Source organism: Protopterus annectens, chromosome 9.part0 (genome assembly GCF_019279795.1).
Source record: "Protopterus annectens isolate FY-2018-M chromosome 9.part0, PAN1.0, whole genome shotgun sequence".
NCBI classification, from domain to species: Eukaryota; Metazoa; Chordata; order Ceratodontiformes; family Protopteridae; genus Protopterus; species Protopterus annectens.
In genome coordinates, this window is record NC_056743.1 from 1,031,086,794 (window position 1) to 1,031,107,805 (window position 21,012).

The window sequence follows — 21,012 nt, forward strand, 5'->3', positions numbered from 1 at the left end:
AAGGTACTGCATAAACAGAAGCACTTTGGGGTTCCACTTTATTCAAAATAAAGTAACTGCGTTAACATTACAGAAGCCCACAGTTTACAGGACATCGGCAATACTCTTCTTGAATGTGTTACCATCAATAATTCTAACTGTATAAACTCACAAGGCCCAAGATAAAGCTAAGTACAGTGTGTCTGTAGAATTAAACTCTGCACCTCTGTTTTTATGTTTTTTAACTGAATTCATTAGAAAGATAAGTCTAACTTCACTCATATTTTCAGGAAAGAACTGGGGAAGCCCAATGAACAAAGAAATGCAAATTTATGATATTGCATAAGTGCAACCAAAAGCTTATAAAACATCTTTCTGTACATGGGTACACAGCAGACACAATTCAGTGTAAATGTAGAGTACAGTATAGTTTCGTCATTCAGGGCTTCTGCTAACCCCTATTCAGTTGTGTCAAAGTAATATGTCTGATTCCCTCTGACCCAGTATGCCATCTAATGATGCCAATATTCATTATTCAAGTACATGGCTGGTCACTAAGATCTAAACTGCTGCCTAGAAGATCATAGAAACTGTGTCATACATCATTAAATTATTCTTCCCTGTACTATACTGCTACTGCTCCCTAGTTCACAGAGGAGTCTTACTATAATAAATCTAGTGGTAGCCTACTGATTTCTCTCTGTGATGTCACTCTAATGAATGTGGCTAAAGTATTTGTGCTGTACACAGAAAGCTAGCCCACTGTCACAGGAGTACTGTAAAATGGCTTTAGTCCCACTACAGTATCAGATGTTTTTACCCTTTCCTACAGCTCATCACTGAAAAAAGTGGTGGTGTTAACCCCAGCTGGACTATGTGTTATCACCATTTTCATAAATGTATCTACAAAGCACTCTACTGGTGATACACACATCTGTTGCTCGTGTGTCTCATTTGACCCAGTATACTGGATGCGAAGGCGTAGCATGCTTGACTTTTGTTAATGCTTCAGACTAAACATTTTTAGGTTCTCTTCATTAAGTTGTTTAGCTTCTGTGTCAGACTAATGAATGTGATGCAGAAGCAAATTTTCAGAGTATTTCATAGGGTTTACGTCTTAATTACTTACCTTCAGTAGAATTAAAGTATTTCATGCAAAGCTTACTTCCTCTCTTACTGTCTAGTACTTTTTTGGCCATGAGATAACTCCATACTGTGGTACCTTGTATGGCAAAAGAATCGCAGCCAGTGTACCACTGAGCTGGCTACTCCAAATGGACAGTTAGGATGCTCATACCTTCTCACTGCCTCAAATCACAAGTATCTAATGATGCCTTCCACCACTGAGAATTGCAGTACAGAAAATCTCTTTTAAGTCTTTGAAAATTGTGAGGGTGTGTGTGTGTGTGTGTGTGTGTGTGTATTGCAATAATATCTAAATGAATGACCATATTTAGTATGTTCTAGCTGTTTGGCTTGACTAATACTGATAAGCTGTGTAACATTGTGCATTGTTACACCACTGATAATTCACAATTCCTCCATGATACCTTGTAAAAGGAGATTTGTAAATGTCTTTACACTCACTTCTGCACTTTGCTAGGCCCTTTCTTCTTGAATCCTCCTCGTACATCTGCTTTTGAACTTTTGTTTTCATTGTAAAAAGACATTACATAAGAAACACTCTAAAAATAAGATGTCTTTTTTTTTTTACTGAATGCATGCCATGTCTCATCGTGAATACTGAGCTCAACCGTGGTACATAAAATGTAACACATACCATGTGCTTTTATTTGAACTGTGCAAGGTTGCCTGTAGCTTCCTGTGACTGCAACACACTTGCAAAGTAATATTTTGTAAGTGACAGCTTTCATCAGATGACAGTGCTATTTTCATTTGGGTGTTGCATTGCATAGTCCATGTAGAGTTTCATTAAACATTTTGTAAATGTTTTAAGAATTTAATATTTCCACAAATTCTATTCAAACCATGTAGTGGCCGTAAGTATTTTCCTGCTAACTCAATTTCTCTATAAATTTAAATGGTTAAGAAACAGGTCTGGTTAATCAGTATGGTTAGAATAATTGAGAAAGTGTCTTCAGTAAGGTATGCTCAGGGTTAACCATGATGTAATCCATTTTTTTTTCAAGTCTGCTACACTTTAAAAGGCACCAGAACACAATAAGAACAGTCCATCTTATGTTATTTTATTTTAACAGTGCTGCTATAAAATAAAGTTATTCTGATATGTCTCCTGTGTTGCATAGCTGTTACAAACCAGTACATTTTGTTGTTTTGATAAAGTTATGCTAAAAGCTGTGACAAAGAATAAATTGGATGAAAAGGAAAAACTGAATGATTTTTTCCAAGAAAACAGACTTTATAGTCTAGTAACTGATATAATATTATGTTCCAAGACAGTTTCATATCTTGCCCTCTATATGTATGACTAGTTTCAAAACCGTCTACAGGTTCAGTTCGTCAGTGTCACAAGTCCAACTGTATACACAGCACGTACCGTGAATGCTTCCTAAATATGTGGTTGGCCATGAAGTAAGTCCATAATGTGCAAACCTCTTTAAGATTCTCCATTAACTTTCAATGGCATATCTAATTAAGGAGGGTAGTAGCATTAAGATGGAGAATAGGCCTATGTTTCAGGTCAACATAAAACAGAATTGCAGATTAAAGCATTGCCCCCCCCCTCCAATAAATTAAACTTAAGGTGGGCAAATCATAATGGGGGTTAGGGTTAGGAGACACTGTCCACTAATAATAAATCACTGAAAGCCTGACAGAAGGCTGAGATATGCATTGTTCTGTCAGTTTCATCTTCCTACGCATGGTATTTTACTATATATAAGAAATTAACAAATAATGTTTCAAAACCATTGTGTTATTTGGATGCTTGATAGCAGCAAAATGCAACTAATGCTTCTCATTTTGCTTTTCAGCTTCATGCAGATTTGAGTACTGGGGCTGCAACTGCACTGGAGATCGTTCTCACTTTCCAGCTTGTACTTTGCATCCTCTCAGCAACAGATGAAAGGAAAGAACCATGTTTTGGGTGTCCCGCTTTGTCCATTGGGCTGTCTGTGACTTTAGGTCATATTGTTGGGGTATGTACTAGTTTAAGCTCTAATATCAAACTCATTTAAAGTCATTTGTAATCCTTCAACATTGACACTTCCTGTGCATATATTTTTGTCTAGTTATGTGTTATTCCTTCCTTTATAACTTCATGAGATGTGCAGCATTGTTACCGATGCTGTTCTGACACATATCGCACATCTTTGAAATTGAAAAACTCAGTCCATAGTTGCAGAATATATTTGGTTTAAAAATAAATGAAGCAAAACAAAGCCGTGAAAACTGGCACAGTGACTTTTACCAGTCTGAATGAAATCTACACAACCCATAACCTGGCTTTCTCTCTTCCCTTCTACTACTTCCACCTTTCCTTACCACCCCCTATACCTTCACCTTTACTCCTGACACATTATCCTCTTCTGCACCCTTGTGCAAATGTACTGACAATTGCTATTTTTTCTTACACAACTGCAGTGTTAACTACATTGTTGTCACATTTACTCACAAGTGCACTGCCTTCCTTTCTCTCTTTGCCAAAATTCCTACACAGATTAATGTTACATATGCTGTTATTATCAAAAATATGTATGGTATTATTTATTTGAGCTATCCGTGTTTTTTATAACATGGTATGTATTGTATTGTTTATTTGAGCTTTAATCTAATTGTATGTATTATAGATGTTACTGTGGAGCTTTTCTCCCTGGGCCTGCACCGAAAATGGGCACTCTCTGGCCCAGTGGACCTTCCCGGTAAACAAATGCAATAGATAGATAGATAGATAGATAGATCAATCCACAAGACATGTTTTTTACTGTGGTTCAAAACCTCTGCATGGTATCCCAGTTTTCTACATTTGTTAAACATTTTCCAAGTCTAATTATTTTCAGGCATTCCAATCAGTCATGGTACTCATTTGAGTTCTGCTGTCTTAAGATATTTACCTTCCAAATAATTGTAGAAGTAACAATGCATGGTTGGTTATTCTAAACTATCCCTATATTATATTGCATTTCTTCCTGAGGTCCAGATAATGGCTGAAATGGGTCACAGGAAGACTGGTTCAATTACCCAGTTAACAAATAAAGATTAAATTAAAAAATGAATTAGTAAATCTTTTATAACTAACCCATGCCCATCACCACTCAGATTTTGTTGGATTTTACACTTATATGGAATAAATGTGTCAGTGCACTATAGACTGTATATATTTCCGCACAGAGTTCTACTAACACACTTGAGCTTTAAACATTTTGCAAACCATAAATTATAGACATGATCATGTGTATAGACATAACTAAAATTAGCTGTGAGTCAGATTTTGCTGGTGTTTCTTCACCATCCATGAATTCTTTGTAGAAACTTTCAAATGTATTATTCAGACTCCAAACATAATACTGTATTATTTTGTTTTATATTCGTTTGATATATAATTCATTTACAACAGAGCTTACACGTATGACATCACTGGTAGGCAGCATATTTAGCAGCAGACTGACATTGCAGAAGCATGCTGGGCCCATAACCCATAGGTTGAGGGATCAAAATCATTTTTTGCTAATCAAGTAGGAGGAAGGTTTTGTCTGACTGCTATTGCAGGGAATTAATGGCAGGAGCTATTAAGAAGCTGCTTCCTCTGGTCCAGGGTTTGACTCCTTTATCCTTCATTTGCCTGTTATGTGACCTTGAATAAGTAACTTAACCAGACGGTGCTCTGAATCAATTGGGAAACTGGACTAGGTTCTTCAATGGGCTTCTGGACTGCATGCCTAGTAACTGCTTATGCAGTAGGACAGACATCTAACCAAGTAAACAATATCAGTGGCAAAATTCTAACACATTTTTTGGAAACAAAATGCATAAACAGCTTACTTTGAGTATGCCCCCATTAATTCCCAACTCAGATTAAGGGAACTGAAAGATAAATTTAAAGGTTAAACGATGAAAAAGAAAAGACAAACAGGAACTGGGAAAAGTGTGAACAATGTGAGAATGAATGAGACAGATGGAGTCAAGAAAGGAACTAGAGTGTGCATATCCTTTTCTAGATAATTGTTTATCAAAAGGCATGATGAAATAGAAAGCTGCAATTCACAGTTTAGCCATAATGCATTTTTAGAAGGGGAATATCTAAGATGTTCATTGTTTGTTCTATTTCAGATTCCTTTCACTGGTACCTCCATGAACCCTGCTCGATCCTTTGGTCCCGCAGTGATTGTTGGAAAATTCACTGATCATTGGGTAAGACTTTAAAACTTCCTTGGGGCATGAGGCTATTAGAAAAGGAAATTAGTTCAATATAAGCTTTTAAGGAAATGGAATACATAAGCAAGACTTACATCGCTGCTACTTTGGGAAATAAAGGATTTCAGTTAAAGAATTTCACAAACTCAGAAATTAGTGCCAGACATTCTGTGCTGTAGTTTCTTTTTGCTCTGAAAATAGGGCAAAAACAACAGCAAAATTGTTGTTTTTTAAATGGTAGAGCTATTCAGTTATGACGGCATAAAATATATGTCAGTATAACACATTAATATGTTGTGTTGTAGTGATTTTTGTTGTCTAACAATATTTTAAATTAGTCCTTAAAAGTTACCGATATGACAATGGTAGCAGCTGTGAAGCAAACTGTAGCTGTGCTACAAGCTACGAAATCTGTAAAATACAATGACAGGATGCAGCACCATACCTGCAAAAACTAGATATAACTGACTGTGAAGCACTTTGGGCTAAAGCATTTTCTTATAATAGCTTTCATGTGTACTGTGTAGTATTACTTATGTTTCAGCATTAATATTCTTAGCAATTTTGACGTAGGAGATTCACCTCATATTTTTTTGTAACATAGCACTATATGCCAGAAGGTAACCTTAGTCAAAGAACAAGTCAAGGGATTTAGGATGCTGTATAAAGATCCATTATCTGAAGGAGCTCCTTACTGTCCCCATTGAGGAATAAAGGTTGGTCTTAAGTCTGATCCCTTACTGATCCTAGCTGAAGGACAGGGGAAATTAGGGAGAAGAATAGATATGAAGCCACAGGGTGAAGTTAGTTTTTGAAAGCTGCATGTAATGTAAAGATACAAGGCACATAAATCTAAGAAGTGCAACTCCATCGAGTGCCTGGTCAGTTCATTTGTTGTCCAGGAAGGAATTCAAGAAAAATATCTTGATGACTAATCTCTCCAAGAGAATAATAACCATGTCCACATGGCGGGTCACTAGAGACTCCATATTAGGAGAAATAGTTGGAACAGATACTACAGTAGATACACACAGACTAATTGATTCCAATATAGAAATTAGGATAAAAAGCATGACAAGGTTTTATAATCTGCATGCTCTTCATTGATGTATTCCTACATCCAGGAACCATTGTGCCTGGCACAGGTTAATAGGTATTAAAAGTCTATACAGCGACTTTAAGTATGAACTTTATCACACATCATTCTTTCTTAATATAAAGCTGACAAGCTGTCTTTAGAATTTCCCTTAATAAATAGAAAATATTCAGCTCTGAGTGTACTCTTCTTGATCTGTTGGGTGGAAACTTGAGGATCAGGACTAGAGAAAATTAAAAATGCTAGGTTGTAGGGCTTTTTTTGTAAATGCCTTGCATACACATTTTCCAGAAATGTTTAGCAGCATATTAACCTAAAAACTGAACTTATTAAACACATTGGTAATATAGCATAGCCCTAATTTTGTACTAGTCAGTTATATGGATATTTGTAGCTCCTAATCTCTATGTTTACTATGAAAAAAGGATGTATACAGTGTCAAAATGTACTGTCTATCAAGTGTTGGAGCAGTTCATCCACAGACAAGACACAGGTAATGGACCTCCTTTACACATGCTGTGGTAGAGAATAATACAGATGAGGTAAACATTTTTGGAAAAGACACATAATAACTTAGAACCGTGCAGGAAAACTGACAGGATATGCATTAAAGACAGATAGGAAGAAATACTACTTCTCACAGAAAATCGTGGGAGAATGGGCATATACTCCCCTCACTACTGTACAGGGCTCCTCTTCTAACAAACTTATCTGCCTCCCTTTCCTCCAAACTGGAAATCTGTTACAATAAAATTTCCAAATTTGCAACCAATGTCAAATTCTCCTCCCACCATTGTATTTCCCTACATTTGTTAATCTGGCTTAAACTCTCCAACCACCTAGACTATCTTCAAATCACCACAGCACATAGACTAATATTTCATCCTTCTAAGTGCCCTGCACTAACCAACATCCTTCAACCTTATACCCCTCACAGAACTCTCAGATCTACTCACCAAAACTTAATCTCTGTCCACAAACCCAACTGCACTACAGGTCAGCTTCTGCTATCTTTCTCCTTAGCTAAAAAATGGAATTCTCTTCCTTCTTATCTAAGGACTTGCAAAAACTTTGAAACCTTTAAAACTCACCTACATTCCTATCTTTACTCTAACAGGAAATGCAACTGCACCCCCCCCCCCTTACCTAATAAACACTTTTACCGTTTTAACACCTGACTACCTCTGTCTTCAAGCTAGCCTATCACAAATGTAAATATTGTAAATAACTAAATTGTACTATGTATCCACGATCGTATGCCTGTTTCTCTTGCATGAAGTGAAATTGTAAAAGCTTTTTCTTTTCCACAATTGTACCTGTAACTAATGTATGTAAAGCAAACATTTTGTATCTAAGCTATGTAATGCGGAGCTTATCTCCCTGGGCCTCCACTGACAATGGGCTCCCTGAGCTCAGTGGACCTCCCCGGTCATCAAACTGGAAATAAATAAATAATAGGATTTTTTAAGCAGATGTGACATAGAAAGAGTGTGATATATTCCTGCTTGGTCTATGCTGAAACATCAAACTGCCATAATATCAAATGGCAGAATATCACAACCAAAAATATCAAACCAGCTTTTCATTGAAATGCCAGTAAGACAGAAAACCAGCTTTTTGCAAGGGAACATGCCCCCTACACTCCCACATGCCAGAATATTATGTATATCAAATATGGGATCCCACCACATTGGAGAAAGGGCAAAAACCCTATTCCAAGAACTACCATAATTTGATAAAAAGCTAATTTGGTATTCTGTGTTGCGTTATTCTGCCATTCCATGTTATGGCAGTTTGATGTTTCCAACAGGAACCCATTTCTGCTATACTTTGCCACAGATGTGAAATCAAAAATGATGCCAGCAAGAGAAAGACAAAGCAGTATATATTAAGAAGAAGCAGAACAAGCATGGAAAAGAGCATGGCTGGGAAAAGCTACAGCTATTCTGCCATCTGCATTTCTATGAATCATTGAACACCAGTTTTAGCACTATGTTAGAGTACATTGAGCTTTTGAGGCCTTAGAGTGTTGTTCATTTTGGCAATGCCCCTGAGTCGTTTCAGAACCATTGTTACATTACTTGATAAGGTAGTCTCAGAATCATTGTTACATTACTGGATAAGGCAGTATCTGTACTCCTGCTAGCATTGTTTTGCTTGCATAAATCAGCCTTATAATGAATGGCAAGAGTGATGTATATTGGGCTAGGGTTCAAATCAATATTTTTTCTAATGCCTTTATCAGTTTCTATCGATTCAAGCTTGTATGCACATTGTTCATAGGTTTCTTGGCGCTTTAGACCTTTATAAAATCAATGCATTATTACCTGGTTACATCATTATGGCAAAATAGTGCAAATTGGCTTCATTTAGCCATTCAGTGCTTCATTCCCCACTACAAAAGCTGAAAGTCAGTTTGAGAGGTGTACATAAGGACAGCTGTCACTGACTTGGAAGTGTTTGCTCATTTCTAAGGAATGCACATCCATTGTTTTAAACCTTAAAGAGGAATTTAACAGATCTTTTTCTGGGGCTGTGGGAAAGTAGACTGCATCAAGTGGAGGAAAGGAAGATACAGGAATTAGGAAGTTATGTCCTTTGCCTATAAATATCAGTATAGTGACTGCAGCACGTTGTGGTTTACAAGTGTAACTTGTTACATTTCCTAGTCATTCCTATGCACAAAGATACTGTGGCAGTAAAATGAGAAAGCATTGTACTACAAATGTTTCGTATAGTTTTGTTGTGAATATACCATATAAAGTTATTGAAAATTACTTATTTCTTTGCCTTAAAGATGTCAGAGATGGAAGAGAGAGATCAGTAGTCAGATGCATTGCTTATTACAATGTTTGATTTATGAACTGTGGTTAAACTTATTTGCTTGTTTTCATACTTAGCTAATGAAACGTGCTTGATTAGGTGACACTTAAGATATGAATATGTATGTTCCTAAGAGACTTTCTATATTTATAGGCTGGCTGTAGGTATCCTGCATGTTTTAGTAAATACAATGGTGTCGTCTGCATCAAGTCATTATGGCTTTGTTTTTTGGTAGGACTCTTAGTCTCGGGCAATTAAGACTAATGACAGTGAAAATGATAAATTCATTCAGTGGCTGCTATACTGATAGACACTGAGAAAATGGTGCAGAACTCTGAGCTAGCTTAGATGACCTATAAGGTGAATAACAAGTTTATAACCCAAGATATAATAGAAAACATAGATCCATGATGGCATTGAATCAAAAATATAAAACAGCCCTAGTTAGCTACAAAGATAGGGCTCAGAAAGTCTTTTGGAGAAGTTAACTTCTGTGATAGTTATTGGTTCAGTGGTTCATGGGTTCATAGGAGGTTACTAGGCTAGTGGCCCTACAGCCTTTACAAGCCTAGAATGTTAATCCCAAGTATCCCCATTTGTTCTGTTTGGGTAGTTTGCAGAACAAATTTATGAATCACCAATTTTGACAGAATGTGTTCTTTCAGTGAGCCAATTAGCTATCCATCTAGTAATCTAAGAGTTAAGCCCTATCTGGGAGAGTTTCTCAATGATGCCAGAGTGGGGAATTGTGTCAAAAGTCTTGGCAAGGTCAAGATAGGCTGTGTACACTGTCTTACCTTCGTCCATGGCCTTAATGACATTCTCAAAGAAGTCTACCAGGTTTAATAAGCATTAATAAGCATGACCTACCCTTAACAAAGCCAAACTAGATTAGGTTGCCTATGTCCTTGTTGATAAGGTCCATGATAATTCTTTTCAGGGCCTTGCAAATGAGGCTGAGTAGACTTACGAGTCTGTAGTTCCCAGGGTCAGCTGATGGCCGCTCTTTGTACAGGGGAATTACAGTTGCTGTTCTCCATTCTGCAGGAACACAGCCAGTTCTTGAGCTATGATTAAACAGAATGTCAAGTGGGTCTACTAGCTCTTCTTTTAGATTGTTTAGTAAACAACCTGGGATATCATCTGGTCCTATTGAGGCTGTGTTGTTGGCCTTGGCGAGAACAGAGATGACCTGTTCTCTATAGATACTAAACAGAGGGCTGGTGTCAAATATGCTTTGGGATATGGTAGGTGGGGATAGGGGTGGTGAAGTTTGTCCTGAATCTGTCATTTAGCAGCTTGGTGATATTTTCCAGTATATTATGAATGATCCCATCTACAACCAGTTTGGCCCATAGCTGGGTATTCCCTTTTAGATTTCTAATGTAGTTAAAGAATGCCTTATGATTATCCTTGGCTAGGGATGCAATTTTAGTTTTGTAATATGCTTTAGAAACCTTTACAAGATTACTGATTTTCTTTTTTAGGCTTAGGAAGGAACTCTTTCTCTGCAGAGTGGCATCCCTCTTGTTTTTGGACAACAGTTTCTTCCTCTTGTTATATAATCTGTTTATACTTAAAGTCTAGCACGGTGGCTTGTTTTTACGGGAAGACCTGATATTGATCTGGCCAAGTAAGGCACAGTTTATGCAGTCACTTAAGTGTTTGTAAAAGGCATTTGCGTACAGTTCTGCATAGTGATCATTGATATCTGTGATTGCAGGTGGTATGAAGCTTTTTTTACCATCGCTTAGTAGGCAGTAGTTAGCTTTGGGAAAGTTTTTTGTAATTTTTGTTGCTGTGAGTATATCCGTTCTAGTAGTTACTTCCAATGAGACTAATCTGTGGTCTTATCTAACCAGGGAGGGCATCACTCACAAGGAAGTAAAGTGACCCCCATGTTGCTGAGTACTATGTCCAGAACATTAGAGCCCCTAGTGGGGGTGCAGACTATCTGTTCCAGAGCATTTGTATTAACAAAGTCCAGGAACCTCTGGGTGAGCGTGTTTTTACTCATGCATGTCCCTCAGTCTATGGAAGTACAGTTGAAATCTCCTATGACTAGGGTGTTGATCTGTACGGCGAAGCATTCCAATAAATCAAGGTAGGCGGTGTGCTTATCCTGCTTCATAATGGAGGATCTATAGCTAGCAATGATGTGGTATGCTCCTTTCCCAGTAGTTCATTAGACATGGAGTAGTTTGAGAGAGTCATGCTGTTTGACCAGGCTCAAAGTGTATGTGGTTTTAATGAAGATGGCTACACCTCCACCTTTGGTTCTTTCATGCTCATGTTGACGTCTGAACGAGTGAAAGGCATTGTAGCTTTGCATGGCCAGGATGCTGCCAGTGGACTTGAACCATATCCTTCAAGGTGAGGAGTGCTTCCAGGGAGTGCGGTTTTGTATTTAAACTCCTAGCATTAAGCAGCACAACCTTGATTTTGTCTTGATAAGATTTTGTTATGTTGGAAAATTTGTTGTTTTGAGATTGTCTAAAGGCATTATGGGAGAGGCAAGGGCCTTTACCAATATCTGAAAGCCTAGGGGGAACAGATGCATACCATCTCTAGCAAAGCAGCAAGGTCTGTCTACCACATCCTCCCAGGCTGACAGATACTGCATCCCTCTGGAATGACACTAGAAGCCGAGCCAGTTGTTGAAGTCAATCATTTTTTGTTTCTATTGCAGCATCATCCTGGATGAGGGTAGGATACTGCTTCAGGCTAGGGACATACCTGTCTGGGACACATAATCAGAGAGTTCCAGCATGTCTGTCTTCATATAGTCCAGAGAGGTCCATCATGTCTCTCTTTATATAGTCCAGAAAGATATGTGTCAAGACATTCACTCCAACATGGACTATGACAGAGTCATAAAAGTACTTGTTGTTGAGTGACTTGAGTGCATGTATGTTTGTCGGATCTTGGCACCTGATAGGTGTTTCCTATCATGACCTTCTCCTTGTCCAGTCTGGTGAGGGGGACAGTTGTGTGTCTCACTGTGGAGTCACCTATGACCAAGACATTTGATGTGTTTTGCCTTCAGGGCTTATTTGTTGAGACACTGGTGTGTGTGTGTGTGTGTGTGTGTGTGTGTGTGTGTGTGTGTGTGTGTGTGTGTGTGTGTGTGTGTGTGTGTGTGTGTGTGTTTGTGTGTGTCTGTGTTGTTATGTGTAGTGGTTTCCTTTTGCTTAGTGGTGAGTGTCGGTGGTGTGCGTTTAGGAGGTTTCTGTTCTTTTGGTAGGCTTTTAGTGACCACCTCCACTTATGTGGGTTTATTTGTTATGACCTTATTTTGTGTGAGAGGTGAGAGTTGCATGAAAGTGAAGCGTGTGTGCTGGCAACCTGTTTGATGTCTGGTTTGTTTTTATGTGTGAGAATTGACTCCAGTTCCTTGTGTATTTGCATCGCTCAGAGTGTTAGCTTGCTCTAGGAGTAAATGGTTGCCAGTATACATGAAGCCATTGCTACATTACCTCAGGATGTCCATATCAATAAAGCTGGCATGAGAAATATTGGGAAAATGCCCATCTATTGTGGTAGGATTTTTCTGAATGTGGCATTTGGGAACGAAGTAGGTAAGCTGGACTTATTCACAAACAGCAAAAATGAAGCTGTAATTCAATTATATCCAGCTAACAAAGTGCAGTGTTGGCTTAAAATATACTTATTTTTCAAGTTTTTTTGAGTGGATGCCTTGGATTTCAGCACAGATGCACTCCAGACCTCTGGTTAAAGTTGCCAAACTTTGAGCAGTTCAGGTAAACTGAACACAAACCCGAGCAAATGTGAGGTTTATATACAGGCAAATGTAAACAGTTTTAAAAAAACTACTAATGGGAAAGTCCCAAAAATGAGCCTTTCTGCAGCAATCACCAACTCAAATGGATCCTGAGTTACACACTTCTGCCACAAGGGTGCAGGTAGGCCCTCTTAATTTAAGATGGCTGGTTTATGAACACAGTGATACCAAACAGTCTAGATTCAGTAGGCCTGAATCTAGCCTGTGCTATGTAAGGCGAGCAAACACAACTTCTAGATGGGAAGGAGTAAGGGAAATTCACTTAAAGGTCAAAGTGAGAGTGTTTAGTAGTGTACTATTAGATGACTCCAATGGTACCACCCTCTGCACAAACTGGTAGCTCTTCAAGTAGCTGTGAACAGTGGGAGATTATGGAGAGTGTTTCCTACAGAGGATCTTAAACTGGAGAGGCAGATCGAAAGACTTTTATAAAGTTAAACCCTCAGGCCAATCAGATGAAAACACAATAAGCTATCTACCAGTAGTTCCCGCCTTGAATGAGTTGAATTTAGCTCTCTGCTCCCACCGGAGTGCAAAAAACCCTTCCAATGTAAAACAAACTGGCTTTGAGCTCAAGTGCAGTAACAAATACTTTACAACAGAAGTAAGAATTCTTGCAATATCAGGAATCCTAGGAAATAAGTTCACTAACCCTCAGAAATGTTCACAACAAACAAAAACTTTGCAAAACTTAGAAATATTTGGCAAACTCAGGAGAACTTTGGCAAACTCAGAACAACTTTTGCAGAAAACTGTTAAAACAGCCTAAGAGCAGTACAGTTACAAACAGATGGAATTTCTTTAGCAAGTGCAAGCTGGAAAACAGTGATAAATTCAACAAAATCAATAAATGCAGCAAATGTGTGAGTCAAACACCTTAGCCATTATTTCTTTATTTCTTTCTTTCTTTATTTATTTATTTTGAAATATCCAAACTCCAATTCTTGGAAACACCAATAACTGTGTGCCACAGTCATTCCATCATACAAGTTTTTGGAATATATAGTACTGCTACTGTTGCAGTTCTTATTTTTCTGGACTGTATGCTTTCTCCTTTATTCAATCATTGTTATAATAATTTCACAGATCATGCTGCAGCCTTCTTGCTGGTCATCCACTCCATACTGATGAGAAAACTGTATAACCATCAACTACCTCTTCATGCTTCTGGGTGTTTATTTTTTACCTTTTAATCTGATGCAAACTTCTGTATTCCATAAATTACATTCAGTCACTGAGTGCCTTTACTGGGATTTTGAAGGTTGCAGCTTGTTTATTCCCCCTTTTATGCAGTCACATGCAAGTACTTTTTGCATTAGCACAGCTACAGACACAAAGAAATGACCTGTATGAACGAATGTGCTGCATGGATTGAATGTTTTATCCAGCAGCATCATGGCAGGCATCAACAAAGATGTGTGTGACATGGTGCTTTTATAGGTAAAAGACCTGTAACACCAAAATGCAAAAATCTTATGATGTAGTATTGCTCCTCCTAAAGGCATATAGACACACATATGCGCATGCGCTCACACACACACACACACACACACACACACACACACACACACACACACACACACACACACGTGTGCACACACGCACACACACATGCATGTGCACACACACATATACACACATGTGCACGCGCACGCACACACATGCACGCACACACACACACACACACACACACACACACGTGTGCACACGCACACACACACATACACACACATGTGTGCACACACACATATACACACATGTGCGCGCGCACACACACGCACATACACACACACACACACACACACACACACACACACACATACATGCATGCAGATGTATAAGTATACCCTGGCTGTGATACTTGTTGGTGTCCAGTTTTTCAGTAGAACTTTCTGTAAATGGAAAAGAAAAGACTTTTCACTTGAATGTGAGAAGTATGCTTTACTTAAACAATTCTGGTCTAACAACTAAATTTCCTTTCCCAGCCCTCACATGTATCACACAGTGATTCTGAGGCCTGCTAGTCTTCCAGAGTCTAACTCTAGGATGAACACTGGTGGGTGCACAGTCTATCAACACATGATCCATAAAATAAAGAAAAATGTCTTCATTGGCAATTACATTTTGATCTTGAAAATAATAAAAAACATATTGTCAGTTTACTGCATTTACCTAACAGATGTGAACTTGGTGTTACCCAGTTGTCACGTCTTAATTGCTAGAAAATCTATACTTCTGTACTTCTCTGAGGATGACCCAGACATCAACGACCTCTGTCTGACCACGTTTGGAGACGACTGCAAACTAGGCATGATCATTGAATCCCCTAAAGATACAGATAACCTTGAACAGGGCCCAATGCAGACAAACAACTGATGCCAGGGCTATGGACTAAAACTCATTGCAAATAATGCATAGTAGTACCCTTTGGAAAGATGGCCATCCCTGGAAATCCACATTGATGACACACCCCTAAAAGTAGACCCAGTGGTCAGAGATCAGGAAATGCATGTTAACAGCAACCTTACCTTTGATTACCATTTGTCAACTGTGGCAAGAACATCATTCTCAGTTGCACAACTTATAAGTAAGGGCATGGTAGCCAGGTCCAAGGTAGTCATTGTTCAGCTGTACTCACCTCTCATCAGACAAGCCATAGAGTACATCACACCCTTCAATATGTGCTTGACTGGACATTTGCAACAGCCTGAGAAATCACAGAGGTTCCTCAAAAAAGAATACAGTGTGTAAACAAGTCCTAAGCAGATAGTATCATAGCCCTATCCCTGTACTTGGTCACCTACATACTACTGGACAGTGATCTGTGTCAAGCCTGCAAGACATGCTTTGATATCACACTGATGTATTTGTTATACATCTTCAAAACAAATAGCATCACAAATATCCATTCTAAAGACCTAAACCTTGTCTAACAGAAACAGGACATGTTGGAGGGACAGGTATGTGTCTCAAGCATTACCATTCTTCTGAAACAGGTTTTGCATTCATGTGACACAGAGCTCAACCTTAACCCTTTTCAAATGTAACTTGGACCAATGGATGGGAAATCGCAAATGTATCCCTTAGTTTGGTACCTGTGTCCCTGTTGGACAGGGGCAGCCTCTGAACACTTGATGTGTACAAGCCTGTATCATAACCATAAAATTCCTTGGGGTATTGACATATCAGCAATATTTAGTAAATTTGAGATAAATAAAAAACAAAGAACAGCAAGGGTACCACGACCATATAAAAAGTAAAAAAAAAATGTATATTTAATAAATCCAGGATAAGTGTTTTTGCATTATGCAACACTTGTTCAGATCCAGAGTACAAACATATAAAAATAGTTTCAAATTTAAATAAAACAAAATGGGGGAGATTTTTTAGCCCTTCAGTGATTGGTTTTGGGGCTAAGCTTCACTAGGCTTAAAATGGCCCTTGGGCTGATAGCCTATTAACTACATATGAACCTGTAAAATAATGAGAATAGCACTTGAGCTGTTACTTAACAGTAAATCGGTATTTAAATAATCAATTAATAAGTAAATAAGAAAACCCTCTCACTTTACCTATTATGACACCTGCTCATACCACCCACATATGAAATGAAATTCCAATTGGGGGTCACTAGTCCTCAGAAGGCACCATCCAGGGACAAAATTGCCATCTATAGGCACTGACAGGTGCTTAATATATTAGCTTAATATATTAGCATTTAGACTCTAAATAAAAGAAAAACATCCTGCCTGAACACTGCAGATGTAATTTAGTGGTGGTGGTAGTAATAATAATGCAACATGTTTCAGGCTGTTTAGTCTGCTTAGCTACTTACCCCAAATCTTCATCCACATACAAAAGTTACGGGGGGGGGGGGTATTCAGTTCCTCCTAGGTTCAGTTCCCATGTATGTGTAGTAGCAGGTGCCTAATCTACCAGCGTTTAAACAATTATGTCACCATCTTCCACAAACCTTCCTCTGGATTTCCTACTGCAAACCCACTGTCCATCCCACCTATACCCTTGCTACCTACACTTACTACCTAGAGATACAGAATCCTGCTCTTCCCTGACCTTGGAGCCATGTAGTTATTTCTCAGAAAAATAACAAAAAACAAAAATTGCCCTGTGTTTTTTGTGTTGATGATTAATCTTTTGGATGAAATGACACAATCCACCACCAGACCATTTGGCAGTCAGCACTGACAAATATTGCTTTCATCGACTCATTTTGTTTTTTTTCTTACGTCTGTTATTGCGCCCATAAAAGTTGTATCCATATTTCCACACATGTCTCGTTACTTTCCAAAAGTAATGGCAAACTATTTCTCCTTCATCTCACCCACACAAATCAAAATAAGCTTTTTTTTCTTAGGGGGAAGTTGCCCTGCACCCTCCACATAGAGACAATATATCATAACCCTTCAAACACATATAACCTCAATCCAGGGGTGCACAAAAGAGGAAGCCAAGAATCATCCCCCCATTAAAGTATGCAGTACTTTTCTACAAGCTGTGATCTGGCTATGCCTAATGAATCTAGTATTTAATTTCCAACAATAAGTGATTCCAATCAAGTTTAGTTCATCCTGTAAGAACCTCATCAACTTGTCCTTTATCACCTGTAGGGAAGCCTACCCTTCATGCAAATTATTTTCTCATTTCTTTCTCTTGTCATATTCAGGGATGTGTCTTGCTGCAGTTCCGAATAAAAAAAAATGAATAAAAAAAACTAAATTTATGTTAAGTATAAATCTTGGTAGGATTCTATGAAACTAGAAAATGTTTGCATGTTTTCATAATCAAATGAAACATGTACATTTTAACAAGCTGTACTAACCCGCTGGCATATACATTAGTCAAAGATGTGTGACTGAAAGCTGAAACCAGCCCATTAAATTGGAAAGATAGAATTCCTATAATTTCTTGAATGAACACTGGAATAGACTTTCTGAAAATTCAAACACTCCTGCTGTTTTTAGCAAATCTGGTTATTTCAAAATTTACTGCGTAGTAACTAATTTTATAAATAAATGGAGTAGAAGCACAAAGTACTCATCAGATATATTTTGTGCTGCTTTTGTCACCATAATACAATTGGCATTTACATCTCTTAATGCAAAAAGAGTTTCTTCCACAAGAAGTTATAGTCACAGAATATACATATACAGGCGCTTTGGTGTTTAAAATAAGATGTTTTAAGAAATGTAATTTACGTAATGTACCTCTCAGAATTGTGTATTTCTTACAATTAACTAACCAGTTTTTCTATATATTTTTATTTTACAGGTGTTCTGGGTAGGCCCATTGGCAGGTGCCACAATAGCTACTCTGCTGTACAACTATGTCCTCTTCCCAAGAAAAATGGATCGATCTGAGAGACTTGCAGTGCTTAAGGGGATCCAGCGACCAGAGCCAGAGGATACATGGCAGGAGAATGCTAAACAGACAGTAGAACTTCGCTCACATTCCATTTCAAAATCCTGTGCTGAAGTCTAATGCTTGTTGATATGAAACAAGACTTCTGCTCAGTTACAAAGAGAAGCTGGATATATCATGTACTATGGGACAGTTTCCAAAGCTGCAATATCTGCATATATCTCAGTTGTGACAATTTCTGTCTTAGAACAGTTCTTTGAGATATTATGCCCTTGTGACTGTAGTTAGCTGTTTGAAAACGTCTTAAGTGCATGTTGCTATATATATTTCTCACATTCCAAAGACATGCTGTAGGTGAATTGGCAATCCTCCAATGGGCTGTAGATGTGTGTGTCGCATGTAACCAAGTTTGTGTGTGTGTGTGTGTGTGTCCTGAAATGGGCTGGCACCCCAAATGTGTAAGTGTTTGTATCATTGCATGTATAAATGAATGAACGAATATTTTTGTACAGTACAATTTTCCTATTTTTATGCACTAAAATACTGTATATTGCTATACAGTATTATTGTTACCTATACATTCTGCCATTTATACCAGGAAGAGATGGAATTGTTCACTTTACTTACTTTAATTTGCTAGGTATAAAAAAAAAAAAACAAGGAAACCCTCTAGCAAAATGATCTTTGGGAATGTGATAGAGTGCATGATGTACTGTATGTGATAAAAAAGAAAATGAAACTGTTTCTCCTTTCTTTGGGTGAAGTACTAAGAAGTTTATAGACAACCTTTAACAATGCTTAAGTGCTAAGTTCAGGGGCAACATAAACAGGAGTCATAATAGACTGAAATTGCATAAATAACTAAACTAGTATCTAAGCAGCATTTTGATATGATTGGATTTCTACAAGGACTTCTGAAATAGTATATCCTAAACACTGTAGCCAAAATTATTCACCTTGCGTCACGGTGATAGCATGCCATAGGGCATGCTATCACTGCACTGGGTTAGTGCACTATTACAAAAATTCTACTGAAAGGGGTAGGAGGCAATGTTTGTGTTGTAGAATTACTTGTAATTTCATATTTGTCTGTAGCAGAGTTGCCATCAGTTTTTTGTAGGCTATTAAAAAGATCTTCCACAATGTGCAATATTGATTATATATAAAGTGCAATGTATATACACAGCATAGGATTTCTCTGATTTCAGTACTTTCTACTTTCTAATGCGTATAGTGAACAGTCAAGCTAAAAACATCTACTTTTGCTTCACTCAGTTTCAAATATATAGCCAAGCCTTTACATCCAGATGCCTATGCCTTCATGCCGAGAAGATTTATAACATCTAACCAAGAAGAAGCAATGTAGTAGTTACATAGCTGTCAATGGGATGAATTCTCAGATAATATTGCTAATGTTTTAAATTAATTTTGGTATAAAATCAAGTCATTCATGAACTAATAATAACAATGTGTTTAGTAGTATTGAAATGGAAGATTAAAGAGCCCATGTGAATTATTTAATTCACGATTCCTTCCATGTGAAATTGTACATAACATAAAGACATGTTTCTCCTTTGGAAAAAAAGCAATAATGCGTAAACAGAAAAGTCCATTTATGTGTATAGTATTTTGGAGAAAATATCTCTAAAGGAGGTGTGTAATAAGGAAATATCCCAAATACTGGGGATTTGCAAAATGTTTATTGCTGAAAAATGCTATTTTTACCTTTTCATTTGTAACAAAACAGACTAAATACAACCTGTGTAACCATATTGTATCTTGCTTCATCTAAATGTACAATAACCTGAGTCTGCTACCCATGCTTTTCCAACGCTTTGTATACAGACATATACTGTAAATGTAATTTCCTATATCCCTTGCTGCTTTTTGTGTAAATGGGTAATATTGAACCATTTAATATATGTTAAAGTAAAATACTTTAGCTGAATATTTTCAGTTTTCCAAGATGGAAACAGCTTCATGTTTACAAGGATGAAAAGGATCTATAATGTGAAAAAAGATTATAAAATCTCATTTCAAAGGGAGTTGCTTGTTACTATGCAACAGTTTGACTGAGATGTTTCAGCTGAAGGGATCTTTAATAATAATTATGTTGTAATAATTTTGTAAGTATAATTAATATAATTAATTAATTAGTTAATTAATTAATTAACTTTCTACTAATGGACATTTGTTTTGATTTAAAACTGTGTTCCAGTTATGTTCTATGTATAATAAGTTCAGACTTGATAAATGATCACTGGAGATGTAAAAACACTTGACTATTGGTGTCTTATTTCTCTGTACCAGCAGATGTTTAGTACAGTATTCATTTTTTACTAATTGACACAATGAAAGGACCACCAAAATAAGTCAGACTGTGCATCCATGGGCCTAGGATCTTGGAATGTCAAGTTGTCTTAAAATAAACAAAGTAATCGTAGTATAGTGTTGTATAACTGAGTATTTCCCATAAAGTAGTTTTATTGCACAGTGAATGAAACACCAATCATTACTTGAATTTGTTTTTTGAACTAAGCTGCTTTCAGAACAGTACAGTAAAGCACTGCCTGCTAATTCTAGTTAGAGAAAATCTGCT

At 37.5% G+C, this 21,012-nt stretch overlaps 1 protein-coding gene across 1 annotated transcript in view; it reads left to right on the forward strand.

Moving 5' to 3' along the window:
• The window catches only part of LOC122811768 (aquaporin-2-like), a 32,175-nt gene extending 11,485 nt beyond the window's left edge, over window positions 1-20,690 (forward strand). Inside the window, exons 2-4 of the mRNA XM_044083823.1 lie at window positions 2,934-3,098; window positions 5,230-5,310; window positions 18,324-20,690. Of these exons, the coding sequence (XP_043939758.1) occupies window positions 2,934-3,098; window positions 5,230-5,310; window positions 18,324-18,533 (456 nt within the window). The 3' untranslated portion in view covers window positions 18,534-20,690. The remainder of the gene's footprint in view (window positions 1-2,933; window positions 3,099-5,229; window positions 5,311-18,323) is intronic.
• Window positions 20,691-21,012: the final 322 nt, after the last annotated feature.